At 38.1% G+C, this 25,797-nt stretch overlaps 1 protein-coding gene and 1 pseudogene across 1 annotated transcript; one reads left to right on the forward strand and one right to left on the reverse strand.

Annotated features, from left to right (window-relative positions):
- Nucleotides 1–59: 59 nt before the first annotated feature.
- RAD9B (RAD9 checkpoint clamp component B) lies at nucleotides 60–25,786 on the reverse strand. Its single transcript, XM_043901867.1, is given in 12 exon segments — nucleotides 60–498; nucleotides 7,566–7,607; nucleotides 7,609–7,837; nucleotides 9,010–9,132; nucleotides 9,679–9,743; nucleotides 9,831–9,937; nucleotides 13,219–13,325; nucleotides 15,356–15,455; nucleotides 21,480–21,594; nucleotides 21,804–21,953; nucleotides 23,512–23,582; nucleotides 25,607–25,786. Coding segments are annotated over 12 exon segments (1,275 nt in total). The 5' UTR covers nucleotides 25,644–25,786; the 3' UTR covers nucleotides 60–369.
- Nucleotides 25,037–25,157, forward strand: LOC122695712 (annotated as a pseudogene).
- Nucleotides 25,787–25,797: the final 11 nt, after the last annotated feature.

Genomic DNA, 25,797 nt, shown 5'->3' on the forward strand with positions numbered 1-25,797 from the left:
TGGCCACACCATGCAGCTTGTTGAACCTTAGGTCCCAGAGATCAAACCCTTGCCCCCTGAACGGAAACTCAGAGTCCTAACCACCAGACTGCCAGGGAATTCCCTGAACTGAAGAAAATTCTAATGAGCTTTTTCCCGACACAAAAAACTTTTCTGCCTCCCATGTAGCATAATAGATTTAAAGCAAGTTACATTTATTGACAAGTAGTTACTGCTAGATATGGTGGTTGTACAAGATGATGTTTAGATAACCAGTAGCCCATTCTCCAGGAAGCCCAAGACAGTACCTTCATAGATTTAAATGTGAAAATGTGTTTTCAGTACAAGTGAACCAGTAAATGGGCAGGGGGGCGAGCTCAGCCATCATTGTTAGAATGTGGAGAAACTGCCATTCTTCATGTCCTCTTCATTGTCACTTGCTGTTGCCAGACTCTGGAAAGGGAGGCTGAAGGGTTCTTGTTGGTCAGAAGAAACTGCTCCAAAGAACATGCAAGAGAACTGGAGGAGGGGAGGAGGGAAGTAACTGTTGTTTATTCAAAGCAAGTTAGTGCTTATGAAATGCCCCTCTTCAGAAACTCAGCCACTGTGGTCTCACATTAGCTGATGGTTCATGAGACACCCAGAACCTTCATGAGTGGCCCAAAACATCCGAAAGTAAAACCCTTCCCTGGACTCCAGGGGCACACAGTTTGGGATCAGTGATCTGTTTCTGACTACCCTGCCCGGGCCATTGAAACCAACACCAGGGCTGTGGGAGACAGATGAACAGAGACTGCTGGCTATCTTCCTCCACTTGATCCATCCTCTCCCCTTCCCCTCCTGCTGTGACAAAAGCTACTCCTGACCAGAGTCAGTCCTTCCCTCCCTGTCTCTGACTCCCAGCCCCTCCCATGCCTCTCCTCTACTGGATAGGAACACCAGCATTTAAAAATATTCAGATGTCTCATTAAAACATATAGCCTCATCCACATCCTCCCTCCAGCTTAATCTCTGCTGTAGAACCGTCTACACTGGCTTTCTCTATCTTCTCATTCTCCTACTCTTAGGTCCTATCTAAAAAAGCTCCTGACCCGCATATAGGAATTGTCCTTATAATGGTCACCAAAAATTGCCAGATGCCCTAAACTAATGGCCATTCTCAGTCCCCAGCCCACTAGATCACTCTGACACTTCCTTCTCAGACTTTCCTCATGCTGTGTTCTTCTGGTTGCTCTTTTCAGTTGGCTTGCCTTCTTTTTATTATTATTATTAAATTTATTTATTTATCTTTAAGTGAAACAAAGATGAATGTTTGCCCTCTTCTACCCACACTTTGCAGGGTTTCTCAACCTTAGCACTGCTCACGTTGGAGGATTAAGTTTCCTTGCTGTGGGGGCTGTCCTGCTGCTGGGAGGATGCTGAGCAGCGCCCCTGGCCTCTACCCGCCAGATGCCAGGAGCAGCCCCCTTTCCTGAACTGTGACATCCAGAAGTGTCTGCAGACACTAATGGCTTTGTCCCCTGGCTGTGGTTAAGAGCCACTCCTCTAAACGGTGACAGTCTCCTCTGCCACACCCTCTCTCGAGGAACTCGCATTCACACTGCTGGCAGAAATTAGTGTGTACATGCCAGGGAGTCTCACAGTTAGAATCTGAGCTTCCTATATCCTACTACCTACTTGATTTCTGCAACTTATATCCAAAATAGAATTCATGATCTTAGCACTGAACCTGTTTCTCCAACCTTGATACCTCCCTTTCCCTTAAGCTCCATGACCGATCCATCACAAAGTCCTGCTGTTTTATTTCCTCAATTAGCTGTTTACTTTGGCCACTTCTCTCCATTTTCTACTGAATCACCATCTCTCAGACACCACAACTGAGTTTCCAGTCTTGCTTCACTGCACTGTGGGCAGCCTTCCCTGTTAAAACCCTTCAAATACTTCCACTGCCACAGTACCTGATACGGCCATTTACATCCGACATGACTTGGAACTCACTCACTGCTCCAGTTTCATTCACCCTGTGCCACTGTTTCCCTTGTCTATCTGCCCTCTGGCCACACTGTTCTTCCTCCAGGTCCTTAAAACTACCACGCTTCCTCCATGACAGGGGCCTTTGCACATGCCACATCCACTCAGCTTCCCCCTACTATCTTATTCTTTCCAGCTCAGCTCCAAACACCAGTTTCAAAGACTTTCTGACCTCCTGGATTAGGTCAGCTCACACTTTAAATCTTCTCAAAGCACCTTGAACTTTTCCTTTATTAAAGTTACCACAGGTTAGTTTTTTTTTTTAATTATCATACGTTTAGTCATATGATTATTTGTTTAATGTCTACCTCCCCCACCCCCATACCCAGTCTATAATTAAGTGTAGGAACCTTTCTTGTTTACTTTGCACACCATTGTATACCCCATGTCTATGACGCAAGGCCCTCAACAAATACTGGTGGGAGTTGCATGGTAGGTATCAAGCATGAATAAACAAACGATCCCTATTCTTGGTTCATCCTTACAAATCAGAAACTGAAGATGCCCTCTGCATGGGGCACTTCAGACAGCAGTTGTTGAACCTTGGCTCCAGATGAAACACCCCAAATTAGCTGTGATATTGCCTGTGGTAGGCAGAATGATGGTCTACCTTCACCCCCAAAGATGTTCACGTCTTAATCCCAGGACCCTGTGAATATATCACAAGGCAAAAGGGAATTAAAAGAGCAAGTGGAGTAAGGTTGCTATCCAGGTAGGCCCAATGGGAAATCACAATGATCCTTAAATGTGGAAATCAGCATCAGAGTGAGGAAATGTAAAGTGGACTCCACCAGCCATTGCTGGTTTAAAGCTGAAGGGTAACCATGATTAAAGAATGCAGATGATCTCAAGAAGAAAGGAAAAGAAAGAAAGCAGATTCTTCCCTAGTCTCCACAAAGGAACACGGCCTTGCCAATGCTTTGCTTTTAGCTCAGTGAGACCCATTTTGGACTTCTGAACTGAAAGATAATTTGTGTTGTCTTAAGCCACTAAGCTTGTGGTAATTTGCTATAGCAGCAATAAGAAACTAATACACTGGTAAGCTGAAAATCTTAGTTTACTATGGCCTTTGAGCGCTGCCCTGAATTTGCCATTCACTTAAGGTCAAATGTCATTTGCTACCCCCTCTTGTCCCCCACCTACTCTTCAGTCTCTAAATCGTTCATGGCTGGATGATCAAGCCCTTCCCTAGTGTCTAACAGTCTTCTAATGCATAAAGTCTGAATAGCTATGTAACTTGCAATGAGTCCAAGTTCTACACGAATTGAGTAAGAAGGTGCATTGTTATAAAAAAATTTTTTAACAGTATACATGTTTTCTTAAAAATAGAACTGCCATACAATCCAGCAATTCCACTCCTGCTATTTTTCTGAAAAAAATAAAAATAAGAACACGAATGCAAAAAAGTATCTGCACCCCTATATTCTTTGCAGCATTATTTATAATAGCCAAGATATAGAAGCGACCTGTATCCATCAATAGATGAATGGGTAAAGAAGATGCAGTGCATATATACAAAGGAATATTACTCAGCCACAACAAAGAATAAAGCCTTGCCATTTATAACAAAACCAATGAACCTACAAGGTATTATACTAAGGGAAATAAGTCATAGAAAGACAAACACCATAAGATTTCACTTATGTATGGAATCTAAAAAGCAAAACAAATGAACAAAAATAATGAAACAGAAACAGACTCATAGATACAGAGAACAAACAGGTGGTTGCCAGAGCGGAGAGGTGTGGGGGTGGGTGAGTGAACTAGGTGAGGGAGATTAAGAGGTACAAATTCCAGTTACAGCATAAATGAGTCATGTGGATGAAATGTACAGCATGAAGAAATAGTCAACAATATTATCATAACTTTTATGGGGCTTTGGTCTTTGAAAATCGCTCTAAATTTCTATCATTGTAATAATTTTGTAATGTGTGGAAATACTGAATCATTATGTTATGCACATAGAACTTACAAAGTGTTGTAGGTCAATCATACTTCAGTAAAAAAAGATAACAATACTAGATATTTTTCCTCATTTTGGTGTCCCTGAGAGCTGTGTATAACTTCTTGATTAAACTTATTGAACATCCACAACAGACAAAATGTTGCTCATTATTGAGAATACAGCAATATTTCTCTGTGCTGTGCTTAGTCACTCAGTCATGTTTGACTCTTTGCAACCCCATGGACTGTAGCCCGTTAGGCTCCACTGTCCATGGAATTCTCCAGGAAAGAATACTGGAATTGGTTGCCATGCCCTCCTCCAGAGGATCTTCCCAACCCAGGGATCAAACCAGGGTCTCCTGCATTGCAGGCAGATTCTTTACCAGCTGAGCTACCAGGGAAGCCCAATACTTCTCTACAGCAGTTTAATTCTGAAAACCCCCTTCCCCAAAGTAGAATACTACCATGTATTTATTTTTTTTAATAAAGTGAATTAAAAAATTGGTTTCATTTTGGAATGTTGTGATACTATTGGAGGGATTTTAAAAATTTTCTCAGGCTATCGCAAACCAGGGCTGAAGGTCTGCCAACTACTGGCTTATGCACTAGGAATACAGAGATGATGAATAAGACTCAGGTCTGCCCTTGATGAACTCACAATCTACCTAGTGTAATAACAAGCATATCTATCAAGTTATTATGTGACAGTAAAAATGAGTAGAATGAGAAGACTTCAGAAGGAGATGTATCATTTGAGTTGGGCTTTGAAGGTGGGTAGGAGTTTGAACAGTGAAAAGAGGAATACTACTACCCTGAAATGTAGGCGCAATAATATGAGCAAAAGTAGAACACAAAAGCATATGCAGAATGTTTCCATTAAGATCAGGAACTAAGCAAGCAGGCCCATTCTCTCCACTCTAAATGTTGTACTAGAGGTTATGTGCTAATGCAGCTGAACAAAAGAGTCAGTTGGAGGCATTAAAGAAGAAATGAAACAATTGGTATATAAAAAAGAGACATATAGTAAGTATGTTTAAAAGCCCTGAGAGAATCAGTGATAAAACTAATGGAAATAATTACATAAGTCAGCAGGGTAGTACAATATAAAATTAACACGAAAAAACAATAGCCTTCATATACACAAAAAGCAGTGAGAAAACAGAAAACAACATCCATTCACAACAGCAATATAAAAGGTTAATTATTTAGGAATAAGCTTAACAATAAGTGTGTAAATGTACGAGAAACATTTTAAAACACTCCTGAAAGACACAAAAGAACAACTGAATAAATGGAAATACATTGCCGGTGTTTATAGACAGAATGACTCAACAACATAAAGATGTCACTTAACATCCTCAAGTTAACAGAAATTTAAGGAAATCCTAATAAAAAAAATAGATTTTTTTTATGGAGTTGGATACATTGATATTAAAGTTCAAATAAAAAAATATATACTCAGGAATAACCAGGAAAAAAACTGACAAAATCTACAAAGGGATACTAAATCTACCAGACATTAAAACATAATCTGAAGGACTAGAACTGGACCTCAGAGGAGGAAATGAGAAGATTATATTAAATACTCTAGGGACAGTCCCCTAATGCCATTTCAAGGAGTTTAGGTGAAATTCTATGGAAAAAGTGGACGATTCAAGAGATTTAAAAGCAGGAGAGTGATGCTGAGCACTGACCATCTGCCAGCTCCATCTATTAGCTCAATTAATTTTCACAACAATTCAATCTCACAATTCATCATTATCATCCTCATTTTACTAACAGAAAGAAAACTGAAGCAAAGATACGTAACTTGCCCAAGTCACACAAGTGGCAAGACAGAGACTCCAACCCAGGAGCCCTATACCTCACTGTAAGGTCCAAACAGAATCTTTTAGTACAGTGTGGAGGAAAACCAGAGTGCAGAAGAATGGGGGTATGGAGGCCAGTCAGAAGGCTCACCGCAGTTCAGATAGATGATGGGGGTCTCAATCATTTACCCATAATGTAATCTCATTTTTGCAGGAGTTAAGGCAAAAACTTCCCTTCCAAAATTGAGTTTTCTTTTTAGAATTTAGGATTTAAGTGACATGATAGAAAAGAAAAGAGTGCTGTAATGAAACTTGTGGAGCTTACAGCTCTAAATGTCACTTTCCCTAGTGAGGAAATTGGCAATCTTAGTGAATTTCAGGGAGATGAAGCAGCAGGGAAATGTGTTCCTGTTGTTGTCTGTAAAAAAAATAAAAGTAAGCACAATATGTGTAACCAAAAAACAGGATGGGGAAAATGTTTCTGCATAATGAAAAGACAGATTTCAGTTTTCTTTTATGACCAAGTTAGTAATTCACAAGAAGAGAAAACTGCCATAAGTACTGGGCATATAACAGGTATTCAATAAACACTTATGGCATCAAACTTAATAAATGGAGTTTACTGTCCAATTTTACGACCCTAGAAGTCTTTATTACAGCATTGTTATTGTTTAGTTGCTCAGTCGTATTTGACTCTTTGCAACCCTGTGGATTGTAGCTGGCCAGGTTCCTCTGTCCACGGGATTTCCCAGGCAAGAATACTGGTGTAGGTTGCCATTTCCTTCTCCAAGGGATCTTCCCAACCCAGGAATCAAACCTGCATCTCCTGCACTGGCAGGCAGATTCTTTACCACTGAGCCACCAGGAAAGCCCAGTAGCAGTGGATATTGTGACTTAAAAATGAAATAAAGTAAAAAATGTAAAATTCATAGGGGTGTGTAACATGAAGTGTCAGCTCCCTGCTCTTTCTCTTAGTAAAAAACTGACTGCCATCCTAATGACACTTTGGAAATGCAACTTAAATTGGTCCATTTTGCTAATTACTATCAATTCTGAAAAGGACTAGTGAGAAGTAAGTAGTAACTTCTAGCAATATTATTTCTCCTTTCAGATTTCTAACTCTAACAAACTCATATTTCCAAACCAATAATAACAACAGCAAAACAAGCTTGAATAAAACACTAATGTAAACATGTAAAATGCGGACTATCATTATTTAAGATACTTCTAATAAATTATGTTTATCTTCAGTTCAATAGATTTCATAAGGTTTAACATCATAGCATTTTGTAAAGTTTATCATCCATCTATAATAGCAAAATATTGGTATTACAATAATGTTATTAACTGGGACTCTACTACAAAGAAATTTGTGATGTTTCTTGTGATGAAATTTGTATCTGTGCTACCATGAATAAGAGATTTCTTGACCAAACTTGAAAAAGAAAATTAGGACACTTATTTTAGAAAACAAAGTATATGACTTTAACATATTATCAATATTTGTACTCAAAGATAAATATGCTGTAAACAATCATAATTTGTTCTTTAAAACAAGTGACTCAAGTCTCTAAACATACTTTGTTAGAATTACTCAATGAGCAATTTGTTTTGTATTGACATTGTATAAATCAACCTTTTCTCCATCTCAGACTGCCTTCAGCTCTCCCCATCAAAATACAAGGAAATTAATTTCCAGGGGACTGGGGGTGGGCTGCGGCAGGGAGATTGGAGAGGCAGACGGACAACGAGAGCGAGCCTTGGCCTCGGCTTCGCTGTGTCTCAGTGCTGCTGCTCCTTTACCTTCCTGAGACATGGAGACCCTGGCACTTCTTCCGTGTCGCTTGACACTGCTCTCTGGGACTTCACTAATACCTCCACTGCTTTCGGGTACTTCAGTAAGGTCTTTGTTCGCTCTTTTCATTAAAGGGCTGCCACAATTTTCCAATGTAGAGGTGTTCGTGGGAGTCTCATCAGAATACAGCCTTTTCAGTTCTACTTTTCTTGAGATATACTCTGGGACCTTGCTGGTTGCATTTTCACCAGCCTTTGAATTTGAATGTATCGGCTCTGACCTGAGGTATTAATAGAGATTAAATGAATGAACTGTTTACTTTGAAATATATATTTGTATATAACTAAAGGAGCAACATGAAATGACAATGATAACACAGTTTAGGGAATATATTGAAAAAACATCAAACTAATTGTTTGAAAGTTACGATTCAAATATATGATTATTTAGAAATTCTCTTGCAGATTCAAATTTTTCAGTAAAGCAACCCAAGTGTGCATGAGACAATCTTATAACACAGGTAGGAAAAAAAAAAAGTCAAATAAATTACAATACATTTGTATGATAAAATGTATAGAACCATTAAAAAGCATCTTTCCAAGTCATTATCAGCAATATCAGAAAATGTTCACAATATAATATTTTGTGGGAAAAAAACAGGATACAAAACTACATATGCTATATGAGCCAATCTTGTTTTAAAATGCAAACATATGCAAAATTAAAAGTCTGAAAGAAAATACAGTGTGCCAAACATTAACAGTGGCTATCGTTAGGTGGTAAAAGTGTGGGTGTTTTTCACTTTATTCTTTGTACTTTATTGCATTTTCCTAATTTCCCACAGAAATTTGTTATTTTTACTATGAAGTAGCCTTCACCAAAAAAAAAAAAAAAGTTAAGAGGCAAAAGGGGGAGTTCCCTGGATATCCAGTGGTTAGGACATTACAGTTCACTGCTGTGGCCTAGGTTCAATCCCTGGACAGGGAACTGAGATCCTGCAAGCCATGCAGTGCAGCCAAAATTTAAAAAAAAGAAAAGACAGAGACAAAAGGGAAAAAAAGAAAGAAAGAAAAACAATGGCTGCCTGTCCATATGTCTAAGAAAGAGAGCTCTGGGTAATGAATATAAACCTTCATGTGAAACTTCACACTATATCACTCCTAAAAAACAACCACTGAAAACAGAAATGAGTTTTAGGCAATGACAAAGATAAACCAGACAGTTCTGTTAAATTGTGATCATAAGAGAAAAAAGCAAGTATCTGTGAAAGATGGGTGTTATTTCTATGTTACAGTTAGGTCTTCCTTGAGTTCTTCCTGATTCAGTTAAAATTTCAGATCTTCTAATGTTTTCCTTCTCAGTTGTTTCCTAAATGAATGCCATTGAATTATTGCAGAATAAGGTTGCAATGGCTTTATCCCAACCAATAAGACATTAAAAACACAGCCTTACCTTTTTTGTTTTTGTGAAAGACACAGTGTTTGTGGAGAAGATGCTCTACTTGGCTCATCAGCTAATGTAGCCAAAATAAAGTTGGCTTCCAATAACATATCATCAATACTTAAAGCCATGGGTCTAAAAAAGGCAAAACGAGAGCAAAAACCACACTCATTTTCTGATGGACACTGGGAAAACATTAGAAAATGATACTTAATTTTGGAGTAAAAAGAAACAGTAAAAGTAGAAGTCTTATTTGTTTTTTCACAAATTGAGATAGTCTTTAGAGCTAAAAGAGCCCTTAAAAATCATCACATCCAATTTTATAAGACACATTTATCCTAACCCAATCTCTTTGACATTTTAGTTCTTATAACATACCATAGTTTCATAGAGATTTAACTTGTTTAAGCCATATATAATTTTCTAATTAGGCAATTTATTCAATATATCAAGTTTATAAATGTTTTCACTCTGCAGAATAATGTATCTTTCTAAACCAAGCCACCAATCAAAAGAACACTAGGTTATAACATCTTTCAAAATTTTAGTTTGAGAAGTGTTGCTCGTAAAGTTAAGGAATTCCTGAGGTGTGAATTAATTTCAACATGACCCAAAGGGTTTTATTTACTAGTATACGACAAAAGAAAAAGAAATAAACTCAAAAATTTTCCAAAGACCTACTTCCCAGGAAAGTCAAAATGAATGGCTATAGGAGCATGTACAGCTTCTGAAAATATCAGCACTCCCTGAAAGGAAAAGAAGGGAAAAAAATATGAAATCTTTATTAAAAACTGCCACTGATAATTCTAATTGGACACTACTTTTGGTTTTACCTTCAGTTCTTTGAAGCAAAATGTTATTTCAGTGTCAATTCCAACTTGAAAGAAGTCAAACTCATCTGGACCAACGAACATCTCACTGTATACAGAATTGGTCAGGTCTGTTCAAGAGGAAAATAAAGAATAACATCAATTCCATAGGTATTTGTGAAATTTTAATAAGAAAATATAGTCAGGGACTTCCCTGGTGGTCCAGTGGCTAAGACTCCTTACTCCTAATGCAGGGGGCTGGGGTTCAATACCTGGTCAGGGAACTAGATCCCACATTTCGTAACTGAGAGTTCCCCTGCTAGCAACTAAAGATCCCACACAGTGCAACAAAAATGGAAGATCCTGCAATTAAGACCCAGTGCAGCCAAATAAATAAATATTTTTTTAAAAAGAAAAGTAAAGATAACCATAAATTGTAGGTTAAAAATAGCCGCAAGTTCTTTGACATTTCTTCGTTGAGTGGTAGGGTCTATATCTGTGTCCCTTCCCCTTGGGGTGAGTGGGCTTTTGTCTACTCTCACTAATAGTATGTGGTGGAGTGATCTAGTGCTGGTTTCTGGTGTGGGCCCAGGCATTAAGAGACTGCCACCTCCACTTCCTCTATCCCACAAGCTGGGAGGGGTGGCCAAAAAATTAAAAAATGGAAAGTAAAAAAATCAACTTCACAGAATGGGAGAAAATATTTGAAATCATATATATGATAAGGGGGGCTTCCCAGGTGGTGCTAGTAGTAAAGAACCCGCCTACCAATGCAGGAGACATAAGAGACACGGGTTTGATCCCTAGCTTGGGAAGATCCCCTGGAGGAGGGCGCAGCAATCCACTCTGGTATTCTTGCTGGGAGAAGCCCATGGACAGAGGAGCCTGGCAGGCGCTGGTCCACAGAGTCTCACAGAGTTGACTGAAGCGACTTAGCACAACACGGCACATATGATAAGGGACTAGTATTCAGAACAATAAAGACAAATAACTCAAGTGAAAAATAAACAAGGGATATGAACAGACATTTCTCCAAAGAAAATATACAAATAAACAATAAGCACACACAAAAAGATACTCAACATCATTAGTTACTAGGGGAATGAAAATCAAAAGCACAATGAGACAATACTTCATACCCACTAGGATGGTTATGATCCAAAAGACAGACAATAACAGGTGAATTTTGTTCTCTAATATTTTATTAAAATGTCATGTGCATTTTTAAAATGAAAATATGATCACACTATGCATACCATTTTATAATCTATTCAATAATATATCCTGGCTATATTTCCACATCAATAACTGAAAGTTGCTCGGTCGTGTCCCACTCTTTGTGACCCCATAGACTGTACAGTCCATGGAATTCTCCAGGCCAGAATACTGGAGTGGGTAGCCTTTCCTTTCTCCAGCGGATCTTCCCAACCTAGGAATCAAACTGCAGTCTCCTGCCTTGCAGGCGGATTCTTTACCAACTGAGCTATGAGGGAAGCTCAGTCCCTTATGTCAATAAGTACATTTTCCAAATTATTTGTGTGTGTTGGTGTTTTGTGTTTTCCTGTACAATATTAACTTCAATAAACATCTTTGATATACACACCCAGAGAGAAAGAAATGTATATATACACACAAACAAGACTACTATTTTTTTTTTTGCTGTGCAGTGTGGCTTGCAGGATCTTAGTTCCCCAACCAGGGACTGAACCCAGGCCCATGACAGTAAAGGCCTGGAATCCTGCTAGGCCACCAGGGAACTCCCAAGACTACTTTTAATAATAGCTTCACTGTATTTCACCAATTAAACCAATCTCCTGTTCTCAGATCTAAGATATAGAAAAGTGTTTTTATATATTAAGTGCTTTTCTCCAGATAGGGGGATTCCAGGTGACTTTATTAGTGCTTTTTGTATGTTTTTAATTTTCTTCAACGAACATGAATTATTTAAGCATAAGAACAAAGGAGAAATAGTATTTATATTTTAAAAGGACCAAACAATACCTTACAAATACTTTCATCTCAATCAAGAAGGCTCATGTCACGACTTGTGGTTGCTATGGGGGAGGGGGAGGGCAAGAGAGGGTTGGACTGGGAGTTTGGGATTAGCAGATGCAAACTATTAGATGTAAAATGGATAAGCATGTCCTACTGTACAGCACAGGTAACTATATTCAATATCCTACAATAAACCATGATGGAAAAGAATACAAAAAAAGAATACTTAAAAAAATAAATTAAGAAAAGAAGGCTCATGTCACTCCCAGTGTGCTGGCATAGAGTAGGTTCAATAATAAAATTAAACAACTGGGTTCCGAGTCAGTCATAACTATAACCACTCATTAGAAAGCTGCTCACAAGGGATAGCGTCTCCTGGTTACTAAATGGCCATCTTTATTCAGAGATGGCATTATGAATATAAAACAGACCCTCTCACTAGCCACGCATATATCTTCCAGATCATGCACTTCTAAGTGCCAAAAAAGAATACTAGATGAGACTTGAGAGAAGCAATAAGAGCACGGTGGTAATAAGCCTAAGCCCTGGAACCTGACAGCCCCTATTCAGATCACAATCCACATATTAACTGTGTGACAGCAGCAAGTCACTTAGTTTCTCTGTGCTTCATATTGTTCCTATGGAAAATGAGGATACTAACAGTAGCTACATCATAGAGTTGCTGCAAAGATCAAATGGATTCACAAATGTAAACCATTTAGAACAGCATCTGGCACAAACTAAACACTACAAAGTCATGTGACCCACCTTAAGCCCTAGTTATACTAGTTTTTCACTTTCAAATAATGTTTCTACCTTTATATTCTTTCTTTACTGCTATCACCCCCCAAATTATCCAACATCAAAGAATCTCAAACAGCCTATGCCAAAAATACCTTAGTAAATTTCCTTAATAGCAAAACTCCAGATTTAATCATGCCATAGTGTCTCCATTACATCTGGATAGCTCTTAGAAGAGTGAACTAGAGAAATATTCACATTTTCTGCCCTATATATTTGCCATCTGGAATATCCTACATTTCTAACTTAAAGTTAATTTTCCTTTTTATGTGGTCAAAGATCATCTCCATTGGATGGCTGGCCTCTTCCTTTCCTTTAGGCTAAATACAAAGGATAAGAAAAAGACCTTAAAATTTCAACTGAAAAAATATTTTTCTCAGTAACCATTCTCCTAATTTTAAAACAATTTGAATTTCAAAGCCAGGTATTTTAATTACTGGTTGACAAATTTCTTTGGTCTCTTGAAAATTTTGATGATCTTTCTATATTTTACTTTTACTGCCTTTTAGTCAAGAATAAATATTATGTCAGTAATATTTACTGTATAACCATAGAGTAATCAGGAAAGCCAGGAAGTAATAGTCCATCAAAGCACAGTGACAGATATAATCCTTACCCATTGATTCCTCATTAGAACTCTTAATGCAAACCTTCAGCGGAGTAACAGCAAGAGTAACTTCCTCTTGACTCGATGTAAAAAGAACAATTGCCTCAGCAAGCACCCTACAAAATGCAATAAACAATATTACACTATCTGAAGAAGAAACAGAAAGAAATTATCTTATGAAATGGAACTCAAATCTTTAATCTGGAAATAAATAGGTGAATCTACCCAAAAGACTTATCTCAATTCTTCTACATGACCTGCTATATTTTTTGTATATCTTAAAATTACACCATTGGAAATTCCAAGGTGTTCCAGTGGTTAGGACTCATGCTTTCACTGCCGGGGCCTGGGTTCAATCTCTGGTCCAGGTTGTCCTGACATCCCAAATGCCCTTTCATCCTGGGTTCCCTTTTTAAAAACACCTTCACTGAGATACAATTCATATTCTACACAATTCTCAGATTTAAAGCTGTATGGTTTGCGCTACCCTAAGGACTAACGATGTTGATCACTTTTCATATGCTTGTTGGCCATTTGCGTATATTCTTCGGAAAAATATCCATTCAAATCCTTTGCCCATTTTTTTTTAGCTAGGTTATTTACCTTTTTATTATTGAATTAAAATTTCTGGCTTATTTTTTAAATTGAAGTGAGGTTAGATAAAAATGAGATTCTTAGAATTTCTGTAACGTTCGTGTTAACCTGACGCTAGATTTTAGATTAGCAGTGTCTCTCAATGCCAAAATGTCAGGAACACCTACCAAATTAATCTGGGAACTTTTCCAGTGTTAAGGGAGAGGTGTTGTACAAGATATCAAACAAGCTGATACAAAAAATGACAACATGAATGTGCAATTCAAAAAAGAAAAATACAAACTTCTAATAAATGTAAAAAGATGCTCAAGCCCCCTAGTAATAAAACAGACATAGTAAAGAATTAAAATGCCATTTTCTACCCAACAGGTTGGCAAAATTTTTGAAGATTAATCATAATCCTTAACTTGGAAGGATTCTCCTATACTTTGGGTAGGAATGTAAATTGGCACAAACTTTTCCTCAGATAGCAATTGGCTAGTCCATATGTATGCAAATTTAAAATCTGTTTAAGCTTTTGACCCAGCAGTTTCACTTCCAGGATTCAATATGTGTTGGGGGCTTCCCAGGTGGCTCAGTGGTAAAGAATCTGCTATTAATCCAAGAGATGTGGGTTCAATCCCTGGGTCAACAAGATCCACTGGAGAAGGAAATGGCACCCCACTGCAGTATTCTTGCCTGGAAAATCCCATGGACAGAGGAGCGTGGTGGGCTATAGTCCATGGGGTTGCAAAAGAATTGGACACAGTTTAGCAACTAAACAACAAAGTATGTGATACAATTTTGAAAGAGAGAAAGGTATCCATAGATATAGGGAGAGGGAAAGTTATAGACAAACTGACTATAAATAGAAGAGGTAAAACGATATACACCAAACTGTTAATATATGTTACGCCTGCCAAGTGCGATATATGGGGTAAGTAGAGGAGAAAGACTTTCATTTTTCATCTTTGCACTTCTCTATAAATTTTAGATGCATTACAAGGAGTATTTCTTCTGTAATTTAAAAAACAGTAAGGGTAAAAATAAATAAATAAATAAAATAAAAAAGAGTAAGGGTAAAACATCTTTTGGCTTACAAAATAATTAATGTTTAATGCTATGGTTTAACTGAAAAATTGAGTTCTCCCTCACTGACAAATACATCTCACTCATTCTCTAGGAAAAAACAAACAGGGATAAAATCAATCACATAAAAACTGTTAAGATCTCCTTGTGCTGTGTGTTTTAAGACACACAGTGTCTTATAAAAGCACCATATGAATGCAAAGTGTTATCAGATAATATATTTTTCTCTTAATATCACTTGATGTAGAAAGCCACTGATGGGATATTTCTAGAAACTTCTTGGCCAATAAATTATTATTTCTACCATTAGGCAGTTATTATCTACTATTATCTTTCTTCAGGTTTCCTCTTGATCCTGTAGGTGATTTCTCCAAGTCTAATGTTAGCTTTAAAAAATATAATTGATTTAAAAGTTCTAGGGCATTAATTCTTTACTCTGTGACCATACTATATTAAGGAAAAACAACAACAGAGAGCTCATTACCTTGGCTGAATCACTAGCGTATTAGCACACATATTCTTTTGAAAAATAACTTGCAAAGGCTGACTTTCTTGAAAACACACATTATGAATCTTTTTAATACCTTAAAAATAGTAAAACAAAAACAAAAACAAAATAGTAAAACAATCCGTTAATAATTTTAAGCATAAAATTAAAAAAAATTTAAAGACTTTTACACTTTAAGTTCAGATTAAAATAATAAAATTAAAGTAATATTTAATATCTAGCAGGTGCACATAAGTTACAAGAAACACTAACCCTAAATGAGTGTGTTTATCGCTCCCTAGTGGACACTATGTAACATGTCACACCCTCCAAACAATTAGGCAGTAGAGTTCCCACCTTCTTTTGAAATATGGGTAATTTCTTAAATTGTGTGTAAAATAGTAATTGCCCACTACCAATCCGGTATCTATGACCTCTTTCAGAATTTTTCAACCAAGGTTGATATTTCTGGATGGGACCTTTGAAAATAAAACTGGAGCACTGAATCGGTGTGTTCTTTCCCTCTGAGAGGATGAGAGGAGTGGGGAGCAGTAATGGCTATGGTCCAGTGTACCCACAACTACAGTATACATTGCACAGACATTATCTCTGATCCTCTCAATATCTCTATTGGGTAGGTACTTAATCTCAGAAGAGGAAACTATAGCTTGAGCTTGGTTAAATGACTTCAAAGCTAAACTGTTTTAATAAGTATAGTCAGAATTTGAATTTAAGTTTATCTTTTTTTTTTTTTCCCCTGAATCTAAGTTTGAACATAGAGCCCATGTAATAAAATCCAGGTAGGCTACAACTTTCTACAGCATAATAATGTTACAATGAGAATCAAAAAGATTCATTCTAAATAGCATTTTTCAACTCATTTTTTTAACTGAATTAATAACAGCAATATTTATTATTTTCACAAATATTTACTGAGCAGTTACTGTCTGTCAGGCTTATCAATTAGTTTTTAATGATCATCAAAAATACAGTGACTCAAAATAACAAGCGTTTGTTATTTTTCACAATTCAGTTAAGTGACTCCTCTGGTTTGGGCTGGCTTCACAGTGGCCAGATCGTTTTGAATGGCCTCACACCACATGGTCTTCAATCTTTCAGGTGTCTACACAGGCTATGCTTATTCTCATGTTGATGGAAATGTTCTTAGTTTAACAACGGAAGCTGACAGGCCTCTTGAGGCCTAGGCTTGGAACTCACACAACATCAATTCTAGTGCATTCTACTGATATCAAAGCAAGTCCAAGGCCAGCTGAGATTTGAAGTGGGGAAACAGACTTCAGCTTTTGAAGGGAAGGCCTGCAGATAATTTATGAGTTTGTTTTTTTTTTCTGTAATCTACCATACTAGAGACGATTTGGGAGCTATGGACCAGTGAAGAACAACTTGGACAAAAATCTTCGACCTCACAAAGCTTACGTTCTAGTAAAGAGAGGCACACAATAAGAAAATAAGTATTAATGAAACAATTGGTATATCACATAATGGGCTTCCCAGGTGGCGCTAGCAGTAAAGAACCTGCCTGCCAATGCAGGAGAGAGACATGGGTTCGATCCCTGGGTCGGGAAGATCCCTTGGAGGAGAGGTCATGGCAACCCACTCCAATATTCTTCCCTGGAGAATTCCATGCACAGAGGAGCCTGGCGGGCTACAATCCACAGGGTCGCACAGAGTCAGACACGACTGAAGCGACTTAGCATGCATGCACACATGTCACAAAGTGGTAAGTACACAGGAATTTTTTTTTTTTAAATGGCAGAAAGGGAGCTGGGAGTGCCAGTGGTGGGGGTAGCAATTTTAAATAGGGAATTCAAGGAAGACCTCATGGAAAAGATGCCATTTGAGCAAAGACTGAAGGAGGTCTTCAAAAGATCAAACCATGCGCTGTCTGGAGAGGGAGCTTGCTAGGCAGAGAGGACAGCAGCCCAGCCCTTGAGGAGAAAGCATGCCTGGGGCTCCTGGATCATGTTGGACCTCACAGGCCACTGTATGATCTTCAGCTTCTATCTTGGGTACAACAGTGAGCTTTTTGCTGGAGTGACATAATCTGACCTATTTTAAAGGTATTACTGTGGCTGCTATTTTGGAAAGATATGAAGCTCAAAAGTTGGCATATCTTACTTACTTTAAAAAATATTTTTAAGTTACTTTTAGATGGATATATAATAGAAGACAATAGATGTGTAAGGCATAACATTTAAAAACTACCAAAAATAGACAATGAAAGTTAGTCACCCTCCACCTCTGACTCCTGCCACCCCAGAACCTTTTTCAGAGTAACTACTGTCACCAGTTTCTTAGGTGTTCTCCAGAAACAGTCCATGCATATACAAGCACAATCATACCTCTGTAACAAATATCTGACTCAGGTGAATATTGTATTGGTGTTACCAAGGATGTCCAAGTTGAGAGATGCCTTATTTCTTTGTCACCCCTGAGGCTCTTTTTCTTGCTGCTTGCTTCCTTCCCCTTTTTCGTTAACACAAACAAGACACTTTCAGTTTAGACCTTTGATCACACTGCTTCCTCATAGTAGAATGCCCTCCCATTTCTGACCATTGGAAATGTACCCAGATGTGAGGCCAGCACCTACAAAACCTTTCCTCTTCACCTTTTCTCTCTCAAGTACATCCATTGTACCCTTTTAAAAGCAACTTGGTGGAGAAGGAAATGGCAACCCACTCCAGTATTCTTGCCTGGAGAAGCCCATGGATGGAGGAGCCTGGTAGGCTACAGTCCACGGGGTTGCAAAGAGTCGGACACGACTAAGTGACTTCACTTTCACTTTAATGAAAGTACATTTAAAAATAAATAAATAAAAATAAAAGCAACTTGGCTGGGGGCTTCCCTGGTGGTCCAGTGGCTAAGAACCACTGCCAATGCAGGGGACACAGGTTCAACCCCTGGTCAGGAAGATCACACATGCCGTGGGATAGCTGAGCCCGTGCTCCACAGCTGCTGAGCCTGTGCTCTATCCAGAGCCCTTGAGCTGCAACTGAGCCCTCCTGCTGCGACTACTGAAGCCCACACACCTAGAGCCTGTGCTCTGCAACAAGAGAAGCCATTACAACGAGAAGCCCGTGACCCACAACCAGAGAGTAGCTCCTGCTCGCTGCACTTAGAGAAAACCCATGCAGCAATGAAGACCCAGCCTGGCCAAAAATAAATAAATAAATCTTAAAAAAAAATAACTTGGCTTGATGTACTTCTTCATTGCATTTTTTTCTAACCTTCTAGTTTAATAATTTTCTGTGATAGAATGCAAATGGGATAAAAATTTAAAGTCCTGTTTACTCTGTGTCATTTACTGACTTTTTCTAGTGCTGCACAAAGTACTGGACTATAATGAGACACGGAATTTTCACCAGAATTTCTTCCTTCATTAAGAAAGTCTTATTATTGAAACAACAATGAAAACAAAACAGCTGAACTAAATAGAATGCTTAGTAGTGTTGACTTAAATTCTGGCCTAAGTTCCTTATCTTCTCACAGACCAGTAACAGTCTGAGGTCCAGCCGCCAGTCCGTGGACCACTTGATAGCACTGGTCTGTACCATCTGCTCCCAGCAATGGGATACCTGATGCTATGATAGAATTCTGCTTGCTATTTCATAGCTCAATCTGCAACTTCCTTCAGTGGCTCCAGAGAACTCTCTCAGACCTGAAGAGGCACAGCTAAGGAGTAAGTGTTATTTTGGAGATGTTCCATTTGTGGAGTTTGGAATTTCAGAGGTTAGTGATAGTTCAAAAATCTTAGAAGGGATGCTCCTAATCCCTTTACATTCACTGTTACCGAAGTTTAGTCATGAGTACATCTGTAAATGACCTTTCAAAAAATCTTAAAACCCTGAAGTGGGGATCCTGCCCTCTTGACACACGTCATTAATATACATGTACAAATCAGGGTTTTATTTTCACTCAAATAGCCAGTGCCCCCCTCTTAGGGAATCCCCTCTCTGTTGGAGACCTGTTTTCTTGATCAGAACAGAACTTAGTACCAGGTGCTTTGGATCAGCAGAGCATGTTCTTCAGGGACAACTCACTGACTCATTTTTAGCTACTCTGGGACTTGCGCAAATGAAAATACAGAGAGTTCATAGAATTATTATTAGGCAGGTGAATATTTCATATGAATCTTGGTTCTTGATGACATAAATCATCTTTTTTCTATTAATAGATGCTAAATACTCTAAGAAATCACCATTCTGGGAACTACTTGTGGTTAGATTCAGAGAAATTAGTCTTTTTTAGTGGCTCATATTTTCACAGCTGTTTTCTATCAATGAAGACAGCCAAATTTACTTCACTGTCCTTAATTTCTTCCCAAATTCCAAACATGTATTTCTAGCAATTTATTGGATATCTCTGCCTAGGTGATTTTTCTCAACTAAATTTGAACACTGTTTCCCCGCCAGATTATAGAAATAAAATTGCAAGCATAATTTCCTGAGTACAGACAGTTTTGGAAAATATAAGTATTAATATTTACCCCAATTACTATACTACCATCTATTGCCTTTGTTCCCCTTCCTTTCTGAGCCATCCTTCCCTGTTGTGTAGCCGCCATGAGGTTTGGGAAGCACCAGCTTCACTTCAAGCATCACTTGTGGGCCCTCATTGGTATAAATCAATTGATGTAATCTTATCTCCTTTGTGATTGAATTTGGCCCAGATATGGCAATAAGCCAAGGCAATTAGAGAATGGAATTCCCGTGGCCCCCCAGGATTATTTTAGGTTGGTTCAATCAGAGCCAAGCCAAACACTTTTGTTCAATGCATGTATGAGGTATGACTCTCACTCCTCTTGGATATAAAAGAGCAAGCATGTAGCCCCAACAGCTGCTGCTAGAAGTCACCTTATTATTAAAAGTTTATAAGAGAAGTTGGACTTAGTATAAGTCACATGGAGGAATGTAGAGCTGAGAGAATTTTAAAAGGAAGGAGAAGGAGAAGCAGCTGCTGCTGCCTGGATCAAACCACTCCTCTGATCTAATTTTGAACTTTTAGCTTATATGAACCAAAATTCCTCTTTACAGTTTAAGTCAGTTTGAGTTGGATTTTCTGGGTGTTTTTCCTTTCTTTCTGTTACTTGTAACTTAGAGCATCCTAACTCGTACAATTTCCCAACAAAAGTTATTAAAAATCTACCAATCACAAATATGTATTGGACACTAATCAAGTCACTTGAGACATACTTAAAAAACTGAAAACTTAGTACTAGTGATACCTCTTAGAAACTATGCCAGGTATTTCTTTAAACATTGCAGAGCTATAACTTCCTATAACTCACTGAATCTTCACAAAAACCCTAGAAGGCTTGTATTACTATTGTCCCCATTTTACATAAGGGAAACTGAGGCACAAAGTAAAATAATTTGCCCAGTGTCTCAGCAAGGAAGCAGCAGTGCAGGGTTCCACCCCAGGCCTTGGGGCCTCCAGACGCCATGCTCCTTATTATTATGCTATATATATTTAACTACGTAAAATCCTATATGACTACAACATTTGAATATCTACCTTGCAAGGCTGGGAGGCAGGAAATCTCTTTGGTGTATCAGAGAGAATGAATGAAGGTCTTGGCTCCTACAATTGAGGGGCTGGACTCAGGGCACTTCTAATACAAGTAGGCATTATTCTTTTTCTGTTCTTTGCAAGGAACACTGTTACCAAGGCACGCTTACAGAATATCATCCAGCAGTTAGTTAATTTTAGAATAATCAATTGTGAGAGTTCAGATGAACATTTAAAAAATTGGTCTGGGGACTTCACTGGTAATCCAGTGGTTAAGACTCCATGCTCCCAATGCAGGGGGCATGGGCTTGATCCTTGGTTGGGAAAATAAGATCCTATATGGCAAAAAAAAAAAAAAAACAACCCAACTGGTCTGTATGTAGGCATAGCCTGTGCCACTGACAAGCCAAAAAAAGAAAGAATTAATACCAGTCATCTCACAATACTTCTACAGAGAAAAGTACAATAATATTTACAACCTCCCTACCATAGACTACACAAATTCAAAGCAATATTGCAGTCTGAATATTCTAAACGTGAACAATATTAACAAAAAATGCACATACTTTAAACTAGATTTAACTATACCTACCATGTCGGCAGAAGAACTGAATAACTACTTTGCACTTATCAGATCTGGTAAATATTTTGCACTTCTCCACATTTTTCTCTAGGGAATTCAGACATCTAAAGATGGGCAGAATTGACTGTAACGCAAACACATGAGAGAACAGCACATACTTCACATGGTTGCTTGATTACTTTAAAAAAATCTAACGAGAGTATTTATATTCTTAAATGAACAGACCTGTCTTGTATGCAATTTAAACCAAATATTAAGAACAGGATAGGTGTTATACCCTATATATTGAGCATTTCTACAACACAAGAGGAAATCAGGCCCTCTTATACTTACCTTCATTCCCAATCTGCAATTTAAATTCAATATTATGTCAGTATCATTCATTTTCACTGAAGTTGACCATTGATAATGTTGAAAAAACACAGGAGAGAAGAGGACACATCCATATGCTGACCGACAAGAATTCACAGATCTTAAAGCAAGCTAGAAAAACAAAATAACAGTCATACAGGAAAACAAATCAGGTTTCTTTAATGATTAATTTAAAAAAAATCTAATATGTTTAGCATGTCATTGAAATGCATTCAAGTAAGCTATGGGATGTTAACTGCATTATATGGACCACATTATACACATGAATTATAATACTGATATAATATGAACTGCATTATACAGTGTGTTTTTAAAAAATTATTTATCTTTTTTTGGCTGTGCTGGGTCTTCATTGCTGCATGGGCTTTTCTCTAGTTGCGGCAAGCGGGGGCTACTCTCTAGTTGCGATGCACGGACTTCTTAACGTGGTGGCTTCTCTTGTTGCGAACCATGGGCTCTAGGGAGCATGGGCTTCAGCAGTTGTAGCACTTGGACTCAGTAGTTGTGGCTTCCGGGCCTCAGTGCACAGGCTCAGTAGTTATGACACAGGGGCTTAGTTGCTCCACAGCATTTGGGATCTTCTCGGGTCAGGGATCAAAATGGTGTCTCCTGCATTGCCAGGTGGATTGTTTACCACTGAGCCACCAGAGAAGCCCCTTTAGAGTGTGTTTGTAATCTGTATATGTATACACATATGTGTCCATATCTATACTAGACTTATAGGTTTTAAGACTAAAATCCTGCATGTTGAATTTGTATTTTTTGTTTGTTTTGCTAACAAGAACATATTTTTAATTGCAAAAATGTAATTGCTCACAGGCACCTTAACTTTAAAGTACAAAGTGATCAAAGGCAATAATACGAAAGGAAGTAAAAAGACTGCTGCAAAATGGCAGTCTTACCTTGTCTAAGGTAAAAAATTGTTAGTCAGTCAACCATTAATACTTCCACTTGGGAATGCAGGCCCCAAACTAGCAGATCTTCTGAGTTTTCTTTTTTTTTTTTTGTTTAAAGTTTTTTATTCTTTTTTTTTTTTCTCCTTTATTTATTTATTATTTTTTTTTCCAGTGGGTTTTGTCATACATTGATATGAATCAGCCATAGATTTACACGTATTCCCCATCCCGATCCCCCCTCCCCTGAGTTTTCAAGAGAAGCAAGAAATTCAGATATTTATGTGGACTCTCTCAACTACTGTTAGAAAATTATTTCAATTTTTTAAAATTGGAGGATAATTGCATTACAATATTGTATTAGTTTCTGCTGTATAACAATGTGAACCAGCTGTAAGTATACATATTCCCTTCCTTCTTGAGCCTCCCTCCCACTCCCCCATCTCACTCCTCTAGGTCATCACAGAGCACCAAATCACACTCCCTGTGTTATATTTCAATTTTTAAAAAAACAGCACAGGCCCCACAAAACGTTTCTGCAAGTCATATCTAGCCTCTTGACCACCAGGTTGTGATTCTGGCTTAAATCAATAGTGTATGATTTTTTTTAAGTTTACCATGCTCTAAATGTATTCAGATATATAAAATACAAATCAACAGTGGAAGGGATAATTACAGTTTCTGGATTTCCGAGTTAACATTCAATCTGGACTGGGATCTTTAAACATCATCTTTTGCCCTGACTTGATGGTCTATGAGCTAAATTTCTTACTTACTCCTTTTTCAGAGGGGTCTAGCCACAGCTCATCACTAATTCGTGAGAGAGCTTGGATTGCTTTCCCAAATACTATGGAGAAAAAGAAAGATGCTGTTTACATTCTTTCAAACAATAAAAATAAACCATGGAACTACTTCAGCATTCACAGGACTCAGGATAAATTCACAAAGAACAGTGTTTTATAGACTAATGCTACAAACTGCTTTAAGAAATACAGTATAATGGCCTTGGCAAAATTCCAGACACATAATAAGTGCTCAATAAATTCACAGATTGGGTGTGTGAAATAATAAAATGCAACAAAATCCTTTCTTTCTAGATGTTAAAAATGTTGCACGGAACTATTGTGGTAGCTAATGTCCATACTAAAGCATTTTTAAACTTGGTTTAAATGTATATCCCTTACTGCAAAAAAAAAAAAAACTGTGAAAACAGAGCATATAGAAAATGGTTCAAAAGGTTTTCATAACTTCACAGGTGGCAAAGTCAAAACAAGTTATAAGAGAGAAATTTTTTAGAGGCATTCAAGATATATTTCTGATACTTGAGCATGGATCATGCCAGATCTCGCCAGAAAACACAGTTAGATGCCCTGTCATAAAGAGTAGCTAGGCCTGGATGAAATACTGGTCTGATTTGGTATGACACCATTAGTGTTCTTAAAAATTACGAATAAGTAAAAAAAAAAAAATACGGCAAACAGATATGGGATACTATGCTTCAATAAAAAAGGATGGCCATATCAATTCATGGAAAAGTAGAAAAAAAGGAAAAATAATTCTAGAATGTAAAATCATATTATGCTTAAGAATCAGAGTTGGGAGCATCATACTATAATTGGTCCAGTGGTTAGGACTCTGCACTAAGATCCCACAAGCCACATGGCATGCTAATAAAGAGAGGGGGGGAAAAAGAATCAGAACTGGAGGTGCGGGCTTCAAACTCAACATAGGATGACTAGGGGAAAAAAAAAAAGTGGCCCTTTTTTAATACTTCACATTCACCACTCTTTCCTGGAGCTAGCTAATGAAGACTTTTTGTTCATTCAGTTAATATTCACTGAGCCCCTAGCAGGTTCCAAGAGTATAAGCCAAGGCAATGGGGGTATAGCAATGAACAAGACAGGTTCACAGTTCCCACCCTCACAGTGCTTAGGTTCTGGAGAAAAAACAAAATTAAACAATCATACAAATTATCACTTACTGAGACCAAGGTACACACTGCAAAAGAGAACTTTCTAGAACTCTGAAAACATGCAACAATGGGGATCTTTTTCTTTCCTTTCCTGCTCATTAATATTTTTCCATAGATGCTCTCAACATAGCGGGAGCCAGCTGCGACACAAATGCCTTTCAATGATCATTTTCAGATTATGATCTGTAGAAAACCATTACTTTCCTAAACAGAGACTTTCTGGAGTAACTTACATGTTTAAAGTACCATTTATAATAAGGATTAGTTCTTGTACATTACCATTTGTTACTGAGCTCTTTACCCGCATTTCATTCCTACAACAAATACTAAGCTTTGCGCAGTGGCAGTACCGTAGCCAATGAGGTTTATCCGAGGCACGATTATCGCTAATTGAAACTACAACAAATACTATAATGAAGATGCTGTTATTATTCTCGTTTTACAGATGAGGAAACTGAGCCCTGAAGGGATTCAATGGCTTGTCCCAGGTCATACATTTAAAAAATGTTAGAATTTGGAATAAAAACGAGGTTTATGCTTTTCTTATCGCGCTAAAATACTTTTAACTGTCCAAGGGTTATTTTTCCCAATTTCCCACACATTCCTTATCACCCCGAGTTTGAAGCCTACCCTTCCACTACCTGTCCCGGTGGTTCAACTTCATTTCATGGACATCTACGAATATAAATAATACGTATAAATAAAAGCCGATGAGCCTTCATTTGCTCCTCAGAAGTTAAGAAGACCCTGGGTGAGTGGATGCTGGCTATGGCCAGGTCTTATGTCCCTTAGGCATAAAGACAAAGGTCAAGAAATGAGACGCCGGTGGAAACGTCCCCACGCCCACAAACCCTAAGCTTTCCCTTTTTTACACAGGAAGGCAAAAAAGGCCTCTGCACCTTTCACCTGACTGCCGCTCATCACACATTTCAGCATGGCTGCAATTCCTAAAAAGTCAAGTCACACAGGACGCCTCAGACCGAGGGCCCCAGATGTTGCCCGGATGTTGCCCGCGCTTCGAAACTTCGCGATTTTGCCCCCACCCCATTTGCCAAAGAACAACTTCGCTTTACGGCGGATAAGGGCCCAC

The sequence above is a fragment of the Cervus elaphus genome, chromosome 5 (assembly GCF_910594005.1).
Source record: "Cervus elaphus chromosome 5, mCerEla1.1, whole genome shotgun sequence".
NCBI classification, from domain to species: Eukaryota; Metazoa; Chordata; class Mammalia; order Artiodactyla; family Cervidae; genus Cervus; species Cervus elaphus.